At 33.4% G+C, this 18794-nt stretch overlaps 1 protein-coding gene across 4 annotated transcripts in view; it reads left to right on the top strand.

Annotated features, from left to right (window-relative positions):
* Nucleotides 1-18794, top strand: part of Rap1gds1 (RAP1, GTP-GDP dissociation stimulator 1) — a 97789-nt gene that overhangs the window by 41332 nt on the left and 37663 nt on the right. For 3 of the 4 annotated variants that reach the window (XM_013029781.1, XM_013029782.1, XM_013029784.1), the window contains 2 exons: nt 3114-3239; nt 15885-16031. In XM_013029781.1, coding sequence (XP_012885235.1) covers nt 3114-3239; nt 15885-16031 — 273 coding nt within the window. The remainder of the gene's footprint in view (nt 1-3113; nt 3240-15884; nt 16032-18794) is intronic. The other variant, XM_013029783.1, reaches the window with a different exon arrangement.

Genomic DNA, 18794 nt, shown 5'->3' on the forward strand with positions numbered 1-18794 from the left:
TCCACGACCGGACTCCCCCCACCAAAAAGAAAGAAAGAAAACTATACAAAGCTAAGACATAATCTAGAGAGGCTATTAGAGAGAGGTCAACCTCTGAATAATAGCATAGCATATAGGTTAATACTTATTAAGGTAGACTCTAAAGTCTACTGCTTGTTGTTTTTGTTTTTATTATAAACTTTGAATAGTTTAATAAAGGTAGAAGAAAGCAAGGAAAGTATACATAAATCTGGTTTGTAAGTATTTGATAACTAGACATGTAAAATATACAAATCTCATTTTATACAAAGAAAATTTTATTTGTGGTCTAAATTGTAGCCCATATTGTATGATTATACTTAAATAAATGTATGATTTAGTAGGTTGTGACAGTAAAAACAAAAAACTTAGGAATTTGTACAAGACACTATGTTGAAAACGAACTTTACATCTTTGGCGGGGGTCAGGGATAATTGTAGAGAGGGGGGTAAGGGATGGTAGGGGAAAAACAAAGGAGGAGGCAACAATGCTCGATAGGAAATGTACTCATTACCTTGTTTATGTAACTGTAACCCCTCTGTACAGTGTTTTTACAATAAAAAAGTACAAAAAAAACGCTTAGGAATTAACACTTGATTTTGAAAGAAGTAGTTGATTATTATCAGCAAGCAATAGTGAATCTTGTATTAAAATCATGGTGAAAAGCAGTGCTAGGTAGGATTGCAGGTTGTGTTAAGTTTTATTGCCATCAAGGTAGAACAATGCCTATTAACTAAAACCTCAAAATTGAACTCCTACATTGACGGCTGTACATTATTCAGAAAAAGACATACACACTACATATTTTTTTACATATATCTATCTGAGGCATGGTTTTTAAGATTCGTTGAGGACAACTACCACTACTCCTCAGTTTAAAGATGATTTTAGGGGCATACTCTTTATCTGAAGCCGGACAGTTTTGCCTTTACACTAACTGACACTTGAGAACTTTACTAGCTTTGATTAATATTTGCAAGCAAAAACAAATCAGAGCAGTTTTCTGATACCATAATTGTCCTATAATTATACAGGAAATTTCATTATTTTAAGAATTTCCCACACTATCAAATTGGTACTGTATATTTTAGAATTCAGAACATGGGAACAAAGAAAAATAATAACTGGTTGAGTGTATTCACTGCTAGAATAGCAGCTGCAAAATAAAGAAATAATATGATAATAGGTTCCATAAAGTAAATCTGAAAGTCATACCATCCCTAAATTTTTTAACAGTGCTCAACGAAATAATCTCAAGTGTTGGAAGCTTAGTTTGGTGAGCAGGATAAAAAGCATCTGTCTTGAAGTAATTTGGGTTGGTAAAGTTAATTTAGCATTTGAAGTACTTGCATAGATTGATGTGTTATCTAAAGGTGATCATGAATTTGGGGACATAATTTATTAACAAGTGATAGGATATTACTTAGACTCCTGAATTTAAAGCTATCAACAATAAACTTTAAAGTTCAGCTTTAAAATAGTAGGAAGTCCTCTTAATCTTAGAGGTTTTAGTTAGTGAAAGTTTCAGTAATGTGACATCCTTTACTTGGGAGTACCTCTGTGATAGAAAGATGAAAGAGTTGTTTCAGAGATGATAGCTAGCTCTGGCGAGAGTGCTATGTGATTTTTTTTTTTTTAATGAAAAGGGTAAAAGGGTTAAGCATAGACTTTCTTGAAAAGGTTATTTTACTAGGACTGATTATACATTGAAGATTAGCTCTTTGTTGATTACCTGTATTAACCAGAACATATTGTTAATAGATTATGATGTCCAAAGTGACAGCCCCAATATTGGTGATTGAAGAACATTTACCAATTACATCTCTTTAATTACTCTTAAATTTTGTACTGGTCCATCATGAAGCACTGTTTTGTTTTGTTTTTAAGAAAAGAGCATGTATTTCTTATAAGCAACTATGGGAATATTATTGGGAGTTATTAAGTAGAGAATTGTGTATTATAAAGATAAGGGAAAAATTAGTTTCAAATACAGAGAGCTTAACCTTTGGTGCTTTAATACACATGAAACATAAAGTGGATTTTAATAAAGAATAAGAATGAAGATAAGCAGTTTGTGATTCTATCAGGTTTTACTAACTTAAAAAAAAACCTTGTTATTTATAAAGACTCACTGGACTAGCTTTTTTTGTTTTTGATTTTTTGGGGGTCCGGTTGTGGGGCCTGAATTCTGGGCCTGGGCGCTGTCCCTCAGCTCTTCAGCTTAAAGCTAGCGCTTTACCACTTGAGCCACAGCGCCATTTTTTTTTCCTGCTTATGTGCTGCTGAGGAATTGAACCCAGGGCCTCATGCATGCAAGGCAAGCTCTCTACCACTGAGCCACCTTCCCAGCCCCTGGACTAGCTTTTGAAATTCCTATTTTTGCTTTTTAGAGCACATATAGTAAAGACTAGGCAATTTGATGGCTTGTTTTATAACTGTATTACTTCAATTATCAGGCTCATATAAAGAAAATTGCCGTCATTACATACTGCTTCTAAAGCACATCCAGTAACACTTAAGAGGTTGGTGATAAATTAGATGTAATAAAAGTTCATTAAAAATTCTTTCGGTTTATAGAAGAGATTATCTGTAAAGAAAAAAGTGAGCCAGTGGCTCACACCTGTAATCGTAGCTACTAAAGAAGCTAAGATCTGAGGATCATGGTTCAAAGTCAGTCTGGGCAGGAAAGTCCATGAGACTCTTACCTACAATTAACCACCAGAAAACCGGAAGTGGAGCTGTGGCTCAAGTGGTAGAGCACTAACCTTGAGCTGAAGAGCTAAGGGACAGTGCCCAGGCCCAGAGTTCAAGCCCCATGACTGACAAAAAACAAGCAAACAAAAAACCGAAGGGGGAAAAAACGAAGAAAAAGGTGACCCTACTCATTTTTGTGTACCTTTATCATGATGTAGTAGGGTTATAAATGGGGTGTGTTTAAACAACAACAGTAACAAATATATATGTGTGTGTATGTGTATACTCTTCAAATATTAAGCCACTTTAAACATTTTAACAGTCAGTACTGTGTTATGAAGTGAGATGCATTACACAAATTGTGAATCTTAGGTTTTTACTTTAATATCTCTTATTTTCAGAATTTATGCGAATTCCTTGTGTGGACGCTGGATTGATTTCACCACTGGTGCAGCTGCTAAATAGCAAAGACCAGGAAGTGCTGCTCCAAACGGGCAGGGCCTTAGGGAACATATGCTACGACAGCCGTAAGTGTTGCCCTGTCAGCGATGTGTTTAGAATTTCTAAAGGGTTATGATTTCCCAATTAACGTTGCTTTGCTGTTAGGTCTGACTTTGCTAGGCTAAGAACTCAGCCTGGACCAGTATGATACAACTCTTATTTCATGGACCCAATAGAAATTTGGACTGCGTATTCTCAACAAAGAAGTTACAGGGAATGCATTTTGTCTTTCCCTCCTGTCACAATAAGTAAATTGCAAAATTTTGAGGCTTTTAAATCAAGCAAAATATATAAATATATATATATATATATATATATATATATATATATATATATATATATATATATTTGAGTCTTTTTCACTTAGGTTTTATTGAAGTACCATTACTGGATGAAAATGAGCATGGACAGTTTTAAAAGTTTCCCTCTGTCCAAATACATTTTCCTTCGCTGCCACAATAGAACTAATTCATATGAACTTAATCACTGTGTTCTCAAAAGCTAGATTGGCCCACTGCATTTGCGTTGACTCCATTTCTCTTTGTCATATGTCATTGTCATTTTCACCACCTTCTGTAGCACACTGTGCTAGATAAAGAAAGCAGGAACATGCGGATATGGGTTTATTGAAAGTATGTTACTATTTCTACTTATTCTTTCTATGTGTCAATATTAAGTTTTCTTTGGGTGGGCGGAGTGTTATGGTTTTAACTCAGAGCCTTGTGCTTGCTAGGCTGGCATTGTACAACTTGAGCAACATACCCAGCCCCCTTTGCTTTATTTTAATTTTTTCCAGTAGAGTCTCACTGTTTTGCCTGGGCCACTCTGAACCATAGTGTTCCTATTTATGTTTCCCACAGAACTGACATGACAGGCCTAGGATGTGCCACTTGTGGAGCTATTGGGTTAGGGGAGGGTATTGTGAACCTTTTGCCTTGGCTAGATTCGTATTACAATCTTCTCAATCAATCTTCACTCCCCCACCCACCCCACAAGTAGCTTGGATTATAGGTGTGAGCCACTGTTGTGGGCTTGAGTGTATTCAATTAAACTTATCCTGATTTTGCTTAGATTTCTTTTTTTTGGAGTCCAGTATTTATCATTCACCTTGAAAACCTCCTAGACATTTAGTTGTATTTCTTAAAAGAAAATATGTGGACCTATGTCAAGCAGCTCTTCAAAAAATTATTTGTAGAAAGTAAGAGTACCCAATGTAATTCTGATAGAAGAAAGAAATAGGAGAATGAACTGCAGCTATCAGTTGCAACAGTTCTGTAGCTGTGGCGGTGTGGCAAGCCTCATTTCTTCTCCTTTCCTTTAGTTTTGTGCCCTACTGATGATTGGCTAATTTAAGATACTAGTAACACATAGGACAACATTAATTTTAACTAAAAGTTTTCAATCCCCCTTAATGCCTTTGTATTTTCCTACCTGCTCATCTTAGAGCATCAAATTTATTTGTAAAATGCCAGTGCTTTGTGTTTATAGGCTTTTGCATTTCATATTTATGACTTCATTAAATTCTATAGCTTGTCATAACAGGTCTCAAACTGAAATGTTTAATGGGTATTTTATGTTAATTTTAGCAATACATAGTGCAAAGATCTCTGCACAGTAGTACTTAAAGGTTGATGGTCTGTACGTGCTTGGGCAGTGTTGATGATTTTGGTTTTTATTCTTTATGTATTTGGTACTAGAACTTAAGGGTGCCAAAAGTAATGCTCTTTCCTACTCAGCTTAGTTATTTTTGTATTGCATGTTATTTAAGTATGGGGAATATTTTCTGATTTGAGTACTTTTGTCTTTACTATTGGCGAAGTAGAATAAAAACAGGGAGCTCTTGTCAGTACAACTATCATTCTCATGGGTACAGAGTAATTTTTTTCCTATGTACTAAAAAATGTTAAAGTTAGGATAGTAAATGTCCAGGTGGTTAATTTGTAACTTTGTCTGTTATTACAGCATTTAGCTTCTCTATTTTCTATATCTTCTGAAAAGTTTTGTGGTTGTACTTGCGGCCATGAAATTAAATTTTTCTGTTTCATTTATTTACAGATACTTGCAACTGCTTTTTCCTCGTTTAGTTCAATGGAAATTATATTTAAATGGGTAATTAGACATAGTGAAAACAAGTCAGATTTTTTATACTTGTAAATTGTAAGGGAAATGAAATTGGCAGTATTAGAAGTGAATAAATAAAAGTAAGAACTAATTTATTAGTACAAGTAATGGGACAAAAATGTGTTCATTATGTAATGCTGTTTTGTGCATATAATCTGTTATACTACATGCTTTTTTACCCTTTATTTTAAATTAAATTTCTGTGATTGCTTCAGAATTATTATAAGAAAACTAAAGAGCCTGTGTTTGAATTTCAAGAATGATGTAGGAGTCTATAAATGTAGTGCTGTATGGTTACTTGTGAATTTACTTGAAATACATTTCTCATTATTTTGTGATAATTGACAGTTTTAAGATAGCTGCAAGCTAGTTTTGTCTATTATGTTTTTAATGGCCTTGATGTTGATCAAGCAAGAACTGCTTATTGTTTAAGGAATAGAAATCCACCTATGATAGCCTTCAAATACAAGGAGCTTCCTTCTTGCAGATAAATTATATATTTTTAAATTTATGTTTCTGTTTTATTCAACTTAACCTTTCTGAGTAATCAGTTGATTTATATTTTATTAATATACTCCAAATGAATAATTTTAGTGTGGTTTTATTCAGGAAGAGAGAGTAGGCTTACAATAGATATTAAAGATAATGGATATAGAAATACCCCAAGTCATCTGGAGAAAAACGGAGAGATTTGTATGCATGGTATAGAAATTCTCAAGCATATTTGGCTAGCAGTTTACTTGAAAGAAGGAAAGTTCTCTCACTAAAAGAAATACCATAAAATTCATGGAAATCTTCAGGAAAGAAGTAGGTCAGATTTCAGTTTTAACAGCCTCAGCAGTTCCCATTTTAGGAGCTCTTCCTAATGTAGAGGAAATGGTCTTATATAATCCTAACATCAAATAACAGACTGACATAACTATTAAATGGGACAAAATAAGGCTTTGTTGCTGATAAACTTTTTGACTCCTAGTTTCCTTCTTGCATATGGAGATGAAAGAATCACTCACTGGGTACATTCTTCATTTCAAATGGTCTGGTCTATTTTCTTTTACAAACAGACTCTTAAGACAGTGCATGTATGGGTTCCTCTTTGTAAGCATCCAGACTTTTGATAAGAGCCATCATTTTAAAACTCTTTTGCCCTTTAACTTTGCCAAAATAACTCTTTTTATGAGAAGTTTAACATCTTTCAGATCAAAGTAGAGAGAAAAATTGCATTTTATTGCAGAAGGGAATCAGTAAAGCTGTATATGTGATGGAATATATGCAGGAATGTCTTTTAAAACAGAGAGATTGAGTGTTATGTGTCCGAAACGCATGGTTTAGCCTGCTAGGTCGCACATCTCTCTCAAAGTTATTACAAATAAGGGAAATCATGGGACTTAGGTTTCTTTGGGCCTGGCTTACTTCACTTAATATAATTTTTTCCAAGTCTTTCCCCACAGTGTAACCCCTGTCCTCAACTGTATTTGATATTGGTGCCCTGCATCTTTTATATATACACTTCTCTAATTTGGGGAGAGGAAGGGAAAAAACAAAATGCTTAAATAGGGATACAGGTTGACCCATTGTAACAATGAAACTTACAACACTGTTGAAAATGAACTTTACAATTTGGGGGGTGGTGGTGAATGTAGTTGTGGAGGTGGAAGGGAAGGTAGGGGAAAAACACAGGAGAAAGCAGCAATGCTTGATAGGAAATGTACTCCTTACCTTGCTCATGTAACAGTAGTAACTGTAACCCCTCTATACAGGGTTTTTACAGTAAAAGACATGTTTAAAAGAAAGGATTTGTTCTCTCCTTATCTGGCCATCTTCATTACATTTCCCCTTTTATCAGGGGTTTTGCTTATACACACTTTTTAAATTTCCTATCTACTTAAAAGGCCCTAGAGTTTTGAAACCTTTGTGTTATATTACAATCCTATACTTACAAAGCCAAGGGAAATAGTTGTGACCTGAGATTGTGGATATTACTAGTTCATATCAGGTATTTATCTTTTATACAAATAGCAAAGTTATTACATAAATGAACTGGGTATATTTTTAAATTGACTAAATATGCCTCTGCAAAAATAAACTAAAGCTTATTTTTATTTCCTATTATTGGAAAGATGGGCATGTTGAAGAAATTTATAAGATACACGTCTCTCATGATATGAAAAAACAATTATATTCTTGCTCACCAAGTGAATTTTCAAAATAATTTAGTAATCAGGCTTGCCAAAGCCAATGTTTATGGAGTAAATACTTGTGAAGTAAATATTGTGTATTTAATTTACTTCAAATATAAACAGAAAGGGTTCTGCAATATACATATATTCCTATTTGCATATTACTGATTATTATGATGCTACATTATCTTTGTATAAAAAAGAAGAACCCATAGTTCTAACTACAAAGACTGAAAAATAATAGTAATACAATGTTTTATAATATTAGATAAGCTTGTACTAATACAGTAAAAGCATGCTTTGAAATTGCTTTAAGTAATCAAAATATATTTACAGCACTTATTTTCAGCAGGGAAATGTTTATTTCAGTGACATAAATTAGGTTGTTTGATACTGCCGTTAAAGGGCTCTCTAGGCTGGGTTTTTTTGTTTGTTTGTTTTTGTTCTTGTATTTACTTTTGGAATAAAACCAATTAGCCCATTAGTAAGAAGAAGAAAAGATTTTTCAGGTTTGATTAATCTATTTTGTCTTATGACTGAGTTTATCAAAACACATCTTATTTATAAGAATAAACAACTTACTGCTACTTTGCGATGTAATCATTATGACTATTATCACGTGAGTATTTTCTTAGGATTTCAGTGTATAAAGATGCCCTGTCTATATACATTGAAATTGATACTGCTCTCATAATCCTACATACAGGAATCTATTTAAAAAATAGTTCAAGACTGAGCTCATGCATGTAAACTTAGCATGTAAACATGTAAACATAGGACGTGGAGATAGAGAGAAATAGGGGTTGAGACCAACCAGCCCCAGACAAAAAGTTAATCAGACCCCCATCTCAACCAATAAAGATGGACGTGAAGATAATGTACCTGGGATCCCTGCTAAGTGGGAGGTGTAGGGTCTAGGCAGGTTGAGCAAAAACACGAGACCCTGTTCAAAAATGACTAAAGCAAAGCTGGCTAAGACACATCTCAGCTGTGATGGAGAGCTTGCCTAACCAGTGTGAAGCAAGGAGTTGAAACTCTAGTACCATTAAAAAAAAAAAAAGTTTATCCACAAAAACCAGCTTTTAATGTGACAGAGAAAATAAAATGAACAGAGGTATATAATTTGAGGGCAGTTACAGAGTACATATTAAATATGCAGGCTTTGACCAGAATAAAAAATCAGTAGATCATGAGAGTATTAACTGCAGCTATTTTTAACATAATTAGAAATGTGTAAAATTATAATATGCTCCTGGAAGACAGTCAGTAGGTATGATTTCCAATTTTTTCACTTACTGAGTTGTCCATTAGTCTTTCATAGTTTAGTTTTCCTCTGTTACCATGGGTTTGTTACATGGAATGAATAGTATTTATATGTAAAAATAGATGACAGATTATCAACTACTGCGCAAAACCAATATCATCATCCTTGTTACTAAAGTGTCTGTGAATTAATGTATATCTACATTAATGTCCCCAAGATGTGTACAGTGAGAGTGTAGGAATGGGAAACCTTATAAAGGAAGGCAGAAATAAATCTTTTAAGAATCAGGGGTACCATACTTAACTATATATAAGCATTCATTGAATCTAAGCTTCTTGGCAGCTAATGTGAAAAAGAAATTGGCATCCTATGTAATTTTTTTTTATCTTTTGCTAAAAGAAAGATTCCAGTTCTTTAAAAAAAAAAAAAACTTCAGAAAAAATGCTAGGAGGGCATTATCATTTGGATATCCTTAGTTCCCTAAGGATTCTGGGTACATCTGTAGTTAAAATATATTTAAAGGTTAGTGACTGGTATGGAGTCTTTGATAATAGTTCTGCAGTCTTGTCTCTCTGATTCTTCACACTTAGTGGAAATAGGATATTTCTTTTGTTTTTTTACTTGACATCAAGATGAAATCTCTCATTTATTAACTTGATTTTAAGAAACATTGGATTCTATAAATTAGCTCTTTTTTTGCCACTGCTTGATCATTCCTCAAGTAGTACTAAGATATAAAAAGACAATACTTTATAAAGACATAGAGTAGAATTTTTAGTAATTTTTACTAGTTTTGTACATGGGAACATGGAGACAGCATATGGCAAAAGAAGGTTTTTTGTTTTTTCCAGTTGAAGAAATCATGCATGTTCACCACAATAGTTATTTTTCTCTCCTGGATCCCAAGTTACCTCCTAATTTGTTTCTGAGTCAAAAAGCCTAATTGGCCATTGGAATTTTCCTTTCCTGATTGAAAAGTTCTAGATAGGTGAAGGAAAATCCAATTATAATACTTCAGAAGAAAAAGATTTTAATTGCATTCACATGTATTAATTGCATGTGCTTTTGTCCCCTTAATGCCTTCATTTCATCCACCTGTTAAGGATGAAATCAGAGTTCTTACTTAGGAAATGTAATTTCTAGTCTGCTTATTGAAGCTCTTATCATGTATTATCCTCTGTTCTTTTAAATATTTTAATTTTCCTAATTTTTGTCTTTGTAATCCACTTGAAGTACTGAGAACATTATCCTCTCATAATTAGAGTTGTCCCTTTTATAAGTTGGGAGCATTTCACCTGGCTCAGTGGTCAGATGAAAAATAAATAATACTGCAAGGTGAGTAATTTCATATTTTCCTCAATGTAGAGGGGACAGTGTTTGAAATTTAGTTCTGGTTAGATTCTAAGTCATAACTGTATGTACATGTTTTCATATATAGTCTAGCATAGTTTCTTTTAAGTATAGTTTGTTACAAAGACATCTATTTAAAATATTTGGAATAGAATTGAATTTAATTAGTGTCTGACAATATAGCCACTCTCCTCCCAGTGTTGGGAATGCTCTACCATTGAACCACATCCCCAGCCTGACAGAATGATTTTGATCTTGAATAATTTTGTCAACAAATTGGAACAATAAATAATTTACATTGTTAGTTTAATGCTTTTTAAAAGTAATTTGGGGTAATTGTATGGAAATAATTTAGTTTGATAAATATTCATAGTCTTGCTAATAAACTAATATAGACAAATCAAAGTATAGGTAGTATAGAAATACAGCATTTCTCTAGTAAATATATTGCCATTTATTCATCTTCTGTAATGTAATAGAAAATGTTTGTTTTGCCCTGGGGCTTGAACTCTGGGCCTGGGCCCTGTCCCTGAGCCTCTTTGTGCTCAAGGATAGAACTCTACCACTTGAGCCACAGTGCCACTTCTAGCCTTTTCTGAGTTTATTGGAGATAAGAATCTCACAAACTTTTTCTGCCCAGACTGGTTTTTAGCCATAATCCTCAGATCTCAGACTCCTGAGTACCTAGGATTACAGACGTGAGCTGGCTCATAAAAGAATTGTTTTTTGGTTGTTTTTTTTAAAGAAGAATTATCAAACAGTTTGAACCAATGAAATCCACTGCTGTAGAAAAATTAACACTAATTTCAACAGGCAGATTTGATGTGTCCATCAAATGCTGTGCCATGACACCATTTGAATTTGTATGTGTGGTTACTAGTACTTCGTTGGGAAATGAAAAGACTTTATTCTTTTCTTCTTCTCCTGATCTAGTATCCACCTGTAAATATACCAACACTTGGAAATTTTCCTGCATAAAAGCAGCATTTAAAACTGAGTATAATATCATGTCACAAAATTACAAGTTTTATGCTACCTTTTTGATGTATGACTATTTAATGATCATCGTGGCTTTTCCTTATGACTCATTTTTTTTACTTCATTGATGCAATATTTATAGCTTTCTCTTTTATATCCAGTTTGAGGGATATTTTGCCTGTACCTGGAACAAGAAAAAAACATTGCTTTTGAATCATCTCATAAAAGATGTTGATAGCTTCTTTGTTTTTTCCATTTGAAAGCTTAAAACATGTTTGAGTATGTCTTTAGGTGCATAAAAATTCACTACTTAGGCCAAAAGATGGAAGAAATATAAGCATTAGAATTTATTTTCTTTCCTAATAGAATTCATAAATACCTTTTGATGTTATCTTTTCAAATAGTATAGATATGTATGTCTATTTATCATTACCCTGCTCCAGGAAAATAATTTATTTTGTATTTGACAAAAGTAAATAGCATATTTTAGGCATAGATAGAAAAATTGCATAATAGCTATAATCTACAAAATTGATACTACTCATAATATTTTTCTTGGTACCCATACCATAGATCATGTAACTTGAGTGTTTTATTCAGTAGTGGTGATGAATAAACACCAGAAAATCATCACTGTTGTGCCTTTGTGTGTGTGCCTGTGTGCCTTTGTGTGTATAGATCAAATCATTAAATCCACAAATATTGATTGAACCCACTGTGTTCAGGGCACTCTGCCAGATAATAAGAAACATAGAAGTAAATAAAAAGCAAGAAGTCTCTATTTTTGTGGAGCTTGCATGGGAGATAATAGATAATAAACAAGTAAATATTACAAAGATATTTGCAGATTATGATCATTAGTGTCAAGGGAATTAATACAATGATGTAATGGAGAATATCAGAGCTATCTCTGAGGATGTTATTTGAACTGATGATTGAGAAAGAATGAGCTAGATATTTATAGAAAGAAAAGGAAGAATACTGCTTGTGGATGTATAAGCAGAGAGGAGAATCTGTTTAGCCTGTTGACATCTTGATTCCTTTAGCAGTAGACTGTCCCCGCCCTGTGATAATGGGCAAATGGGAGGTGTTTTCTTTGTGTCTTGGCCATCTATGTGTGCCTGCATCACAGGACATTTTCTCCATGCTCTTGTTCCTCTCCCAGTGATAGACTGCCAATAACTGCCACCATGAATATGTAAATCAAAGCCTAAGTGAACCATAAAATAGAAAACAGGATGCTGGTGGTTCATGCCTATAATCCAAGCTACTCAGGAGACTGAGACCTTAGAATCTCAGTTCGAAGCCAGCCCAGACAGGAAAATCCATGAGACTCTTATCTCTAATTAACCACCAAAAAGCTGGAAGTGAAGCTGTGGCTTAAGTGGCAGAGTGCCAATCTTGAGCAAAAAAAGCTCAGGGACAGCTCCAAACCCTAAGCTCAAGTCCAAGAACTTGCCACACATGTGCACACACAAACACACAAATAGAAACAAGGACAGACTACAATGAACAGAAGATACAGGTTCATATAGAAACCAAGTAAGTGTTCCATCAAAGGTAAGAACTGAGTTTCTAAAGGGAAAAGAGGGAATAGGAGGAGGATTATATGAAGTGAACTGAGGTGTGAAAAATGCAAGGAAGGTTGTTCTTGGTGTCTTCTCTTTTCTCTGTGAAAGTGAGTGGGGAGTATACTTCTGTGCAGAGGTTGGAAGGGGAAGAGAGCTTGGACAGTTCATCATGATAATGAGACAAAGATGTGTGTGAAAGATTACACAGTGCAGCGAAGGGTTTGTTCATGCTTTTAGGTCTGTGATTTTACAGTTCATATCACATAATAGCTTCATTCTTGGTTTTGCCTCTAAATGTTTTTTATTAAAGCTCATTCTCTAGGAGTTTGGAGACTTCTTGTTCTCAGAATGGATCTCATTGAATGGCTCTATGACTTACCATGAATTTTGATAGGCTAATTACTTTTTTGAGATGGATTATTGGAACCATAATATGTATTTAAATGTAAAGTCCAACTCTGATGTAGTGTGAAGAATGATCAAACTTGTTCTGGGAGCTACTTTTGTGACAGGGTTCATCACTGAAGAATGTAGAGTTGGTGGTTGTACTTTTTTCAGTGGCCAGATGCTTGTAATTATGGGAAATTAAGATATAAATTCCATTTCCATAGATGATAGCTCAGGGTGTCTTACAAATTCAATGTTACTTATTAGCAAAATGGCTAAAAGTGAGTTTTTGTGCATATATGAGTTTGTGATGAGCTTTATTGAATGACCAATAATATTTATTTAAATAATATAACAAAATTGTAGATCCACCTATCTATTAAAAAAAGATACATAGGCTTGTACAATGATAACTGTTTTGGTGTATATTTAAAATTGTATCACTTGTTTTGGTAAGGAACAATCATTCCTTAGAATCACTAATTTGTATGAAAACTTAATAAAATCCTCTTTTACCTTATTTCCTTAGCTATTCTGTTTAAAAATCAAGAAGGAAACTAAGAAACTAAATATTACTATATTCCGTTGTTAGTATTTTTTTCTCAAGTAACTCTTATTAACATGTTTTTTTTCTCAGATTTGATCATTTCTAATATGGAGATTGAATTTCTATTCTCACCAACTCTCAATAACTGTCATGAGTAAAATGCTGTATTAGAGACAATTCAAAACGGGAAGGAAAGAAGGAAAGAAAGGAAGGGAAGCATTGTGGCTCTGAAACATGTAATGAATTGGCCTCATTATAGTTAGGCTCAATTTTATTTCATTATAAAATCATTGAATAAATTTTTAACTGGTTTCATTATTGATTTTTGGACACTAATTTAGTGACCATAAGCAACAAAACCTTTAACAGTCACTGCAAATAGGCTTGGTATAGTTTAGCTATTCTTTAAGATTTTTACTAAATCTAAAGCGTGCAGTTTATATATTGATATTGATATATTGATAGCCCTGGTTTCCTCAACAATTAGAATGAAATACCATTTAAGTTTTGCAAATTTCAGGTTGAGATAAATTATACGTTCATATTACTGAGTGCTTGAATTTTGGGTTGCTAATCCTAATTTGGTAGTCCATTTTTCTATGACATTGTCCACACACAAAGTGCCCAATAATCTAGATAATTTACATTTGTTATTGGAACTAAAGCTTGAGAAATTGAATTTCTAGGGTTTTGTTTGTTAAGTTTTGGGTTTTTTGCAACATTGTTGCAAGACACTCACCCATCCTGCCTCAACCAGGGTGCTAGAATTACATATGTAAGTCAGCATGCATGGCTGAAATTTAAGTAATTTCTTAAGTGAAATTTGAACAACATTCTTGGCTGATGTGTAATAGGACAATATAGTTTTCTATGAACCTATTAGCTGAATAACATAAGGTACTATTGTTTGTATATGTAACAGTATAATACAACCAAATGCGCATGGCATAAAGCTAAGTGGACAGGACTCTTAATTTTAGTGTGAGTTCCTCAAGTTTTTTCAAAAGTATGATAAGTTACATATGGATATTTGTCTGTGTGTACCATAACAAATGATATGTAGCAAACTTCCATTGTCTATAATATGATTCAGCCTCACTTGCAAAGAAATGACTTTAGAAAAACTTTTTTTTTTTTTTTTATTTTGCTACCTTCACAGCTTAATTCCTTTGTGTGCTGTTTCTTATGCTCGATATATTGCTGAACTGGCCACTAGGGCAGTCAGAAATTGAAATGTAGCTGACTTAAATGTTAAAATATACTTGGGTTTTAAAAGTTTTATTATGGGGAATGTAAATATTTCCCTAATAATTTATATAATGATTGTGTTATTATGATATTTTGGACATATTGGATTGAAAAAAATAGAATATTACTAAACTTAATTTTTAATATGTTTTTTACTTTTTAATGAGGCTACTAATGAAATTAAATTACACACATGGTTTACATTGCAGCTGTCATAAGTCTGTTGGATAGCACAATTCAGTAGACTATCATATTTTAATATAAGGAGTTCAGATTTAGAAAGACATATATTGTTACCATTGTTTCTTCCCATTTCTATATTCAAAGAACAAAAAGTATTTCATATGTTCCAGTAGTAAAATAACACTTATTATGTGCATGGTACATAATAGTATGTGGACCATCATTTGACCAGTGATTGTAATTTGAAAGACATTGGTAAGGTAGAATAGAGGTAATAAAAAAATAATAAAACACAAGTCAAGAATGAAAGAAAAAAAGAAGGAATGTGCTCTGGCTAATAGAAAACATAATTACAGAGACTACAGTACTAATATTTAGGCATTACATATTGTGACCTAGAACTGAATTTGGTCATGTGCAGTTTTCTTGGATAATAGCTAACTTTGAAATACGCTCTAATAAAATATCCTTAGCAGTTTCCAAGGTGAGGAATATTTAGTTCCACTTTCTTTCTTACACTAAACTGTCATTTGTTAAAGGAGAGAGGTTGGAACTTCCACATCATAAACAAGGACTCAGAGAAGTTCTTTGAACTCTGATGTGATACAGGCGAGAATATTTTCCCCCCTCTTAAAACGTAATTGTCTCTTTCCCCCCATCCCACCCCCATTTCCATGTTTGTTTGTTGTTGTTTTTTTTCAGATAGACATTCTTAGCACCCGTCTTAGGATTATTTTCTACTTACTAAGTAATGAATAACGAACACTGTTATGTTTTGTATTTAAAGTTGTAAGGTACATTTCTTTTTTTTTGTTTTATTTTTAATTTAACTCTTTGTTTTACAGATGAGGGCAGGAGTGCAGTTGGCCAAGCAGGTGGTGCACAGGTTGTAGTTGACCATTTAAGGTCACTGTGCAGTATAACAGACCCCGCCAATGAGAAGCTCTTGACTGTCTTTTGTGGCATGCTGATGAACTATAGCAATGAGAATGGTAAACAAACCTGAAACCTTGCTTTATCTCTGGGGGAAAACCTTAAAATAATCTTTCCTATAGTATACAACAAATACTTGAAAAAATGATGAGCAATGATTTATATTATTAATATAAAATCAATAGTTAACTTATGTTACAGTGTTTTACAATTACACAATGGTCTACTTTACTGAAAAGGATGAGGTTTTGGAGGGTCACCCATATCAATTAATACCAGCCCCAAATCAAAACCATGTGGTGTGGCTTAAGTTTTCTTCCTATAAACATTTTAGAAATAACATCACAGTGGCCTCATGTTTATTACTTATTATTAATAAATGCTAGAAGTAGTCTTACACATTATTTTAGAAGAAATTACTTAATTATATTTACTTGGAAAAAGATTTAAATACCTCTAACAAAATCTGGCTTACTGAGAACATAAAGTTCAGAATAATTGAAGGGCGTTCATTTTAGAAATGGGTGGTAAAATCTTTTAAATAGTTGTTTTTGTTTTTGTTTTTTAGAAACTGAAAACATTTTAGAACCTCACTAAAGATAACAATTTTCAGATGCCCTATTATATAATAAGTTTAATGGGAAGAAAAAAATGTTAAGATTTCATATTAACATTTATGTGACAAGATTCTGATCGTTGTCATCTTATGTAAAAACACTTAAATTTCAAATGTTCTGCATATATAACACAAATAAGACTTTCTATGATTTGTTTCAAGTGGCATTATTTTTAAAATTAGCATACATTAGTTTAGGGGTGGGGGGGCTTATATTTACAGAGTATTCCAGTCTACTCCCCTCTATCATCCTTCCTTCCTAAAACAGTTTCAACAGGTGTCATTGTTCTTTCCATTGTGACATTTTAATTTTTAGTCTTTCTCCATATATTTACATAATGAATGTGTAATATTGTTCCTTACTTTCATGTATTCTACAGACATATGACCTTTCTTGAGTATTTTTTTTCTCTTGTTGCATTCCTGAGTCCTAAGAAACAGTCTCAAGTTAAAAGTAACAAGTGAACCTTAAAAAGTGACCATTTATGATTGGCCCATGATACTCTGTGACATTGAGCAGGAGGGGCTGTTGCAATTTAAGAACTGAGGTTGAGAGTACTATTCTACTCTCTCACTAGATGTGTCAGTGAGGCAACTTGGCCAAATACTCGTGGATGTTTTGAAGAGAAGATGGGGAAAGGAAGCTGAAAAATCTAGCTTTTCAGATGACATCTGATTTCCATTTTTGTACTGGTTCTGGGACTTGAACTCAGGGCCTGGGCACTGTCCTTGAGTCTTTTTGTTCAAGACTAGCACTCTACCACTTGAGTCATAGCTCCTCTTCTGGCTTTTTTATGATTAGTTGAAGATAAGAGTCTCATGGACTTTTCCTGCCTGAGCTGGCTTTGAACCTCTGTCCTCAGATCTCAACTTCCTGAGTAGCCAGAATTACAGGTGTGATTCATCGGCACCCAGCTGATTTTTTTTTTCAGTTTTGTATCCCATTTTCTTTTTTAACACTGTACAAGCTAAACAAAGTATCTTCAAGACTTATCCAATGCAAGGGACACCAATTTTAAACCTAAATTTTAAATTGCTCTTAATATAAAAGAGTTCTTATTGATATTTCTCTACCCTATGAAACTTAAGCTAAAAACATTAGCTAGTCAGTCTGGTCAATTACTTATTTTTTCAGTGAATCCTTTTGGAAAAGGGAATAACGTAAATGCTAAAAGGTAAATTAGAAAGGCCAAATCTAGGCAAATCTAAAATGAGGGGCTATTTCCTAAGCAATTGAAACTTAACTATAATGCAAAGGCATCTGAATTTCTTTAAGAAATCATCAGACAGTTGTTCATGTTCCTTCTTATCTCTAACTTCATTCCATGCCAAGTATTCAGTGGGAGATTGTTGTAAAAAGGTTTATGAAGGGAACTAATCATGAAGCCGTTAATAGCAGAATTAGTCTTATATCTAAACTACTTGTTAGTCCTTTGATAAAGCTGTTTAAAAAAAAAATCTGTGTAAAAGGTTGGGAAATGATCAAATAATGCTTAAAAGAACCATGTACTCTCATCCAAAGCAAATAGAGACTGAGTTTCTGCAGCAGAATTTCACAGAGTGTGGAGATATATAATTTGAGAGTAATGATTTATAGTATGCAGAGTTCACCATCTGAATATATAATACACAATGAAAAACAAATAAGAAAAAACGTCTATACTGTGGAAAGCTGTATTAACTTTTCTCAGAATATTATGAGAGTAACAAATGGTGATTTTGTTTTATTAATTCCCAAAGCTGTAGTTTGAGCGTACCTTTTGAAACTTAGTAGATATAATCCCAGTAACTGGAGTGCTGAAGAGAGATGTGTACTACTCAGGGTGAGCCTGGGCTACACAGAGAGTTTAAGGCTAGGCTAGACAACTTAGTAATATATGCCTCAAAAAAAAAGAAAAGAAAAAAATAGAAGAACTAAGTTATTTTTAGAACTAAGAAACAAATGTCCACCAGTGAACTGTTGTCTTCTTTCTCTGTTCCTTTTTCTCTGTCATGAGTACCTTTGTGAAGTAGTTCTTTTTCTTTATAATGTTTCATTTAGGTCTTCCTGAATCTGCATCTTTATTTTTGTGTTCAGTGCTTGCTTACTCTTTAAAGTTTGTGTTAAAGACTTAACCATTAGGTTATCTTTACTAACTTGAGATCATTTGATATTGAGCCTGTTCACCAGATGAATTGCTAAGATTTTAAAAAAAAGATAATAGAC

Source organism: Dipodomys ordii, unplaced genomic scaffold, assembly GCF_000151885.1.
Source record: "Dipodomys ordii isolate 6190 unplaced genomic scaffold, Dord_2.0 Scaffold122, whole genome shotgun sequence".
Taxonomy (NCBI): Eukaryota; Metazoa; Chordata; class Mammalia; order Rodentia; family Heteromyidae; genus Dipodomys; species Dipodomys ordii.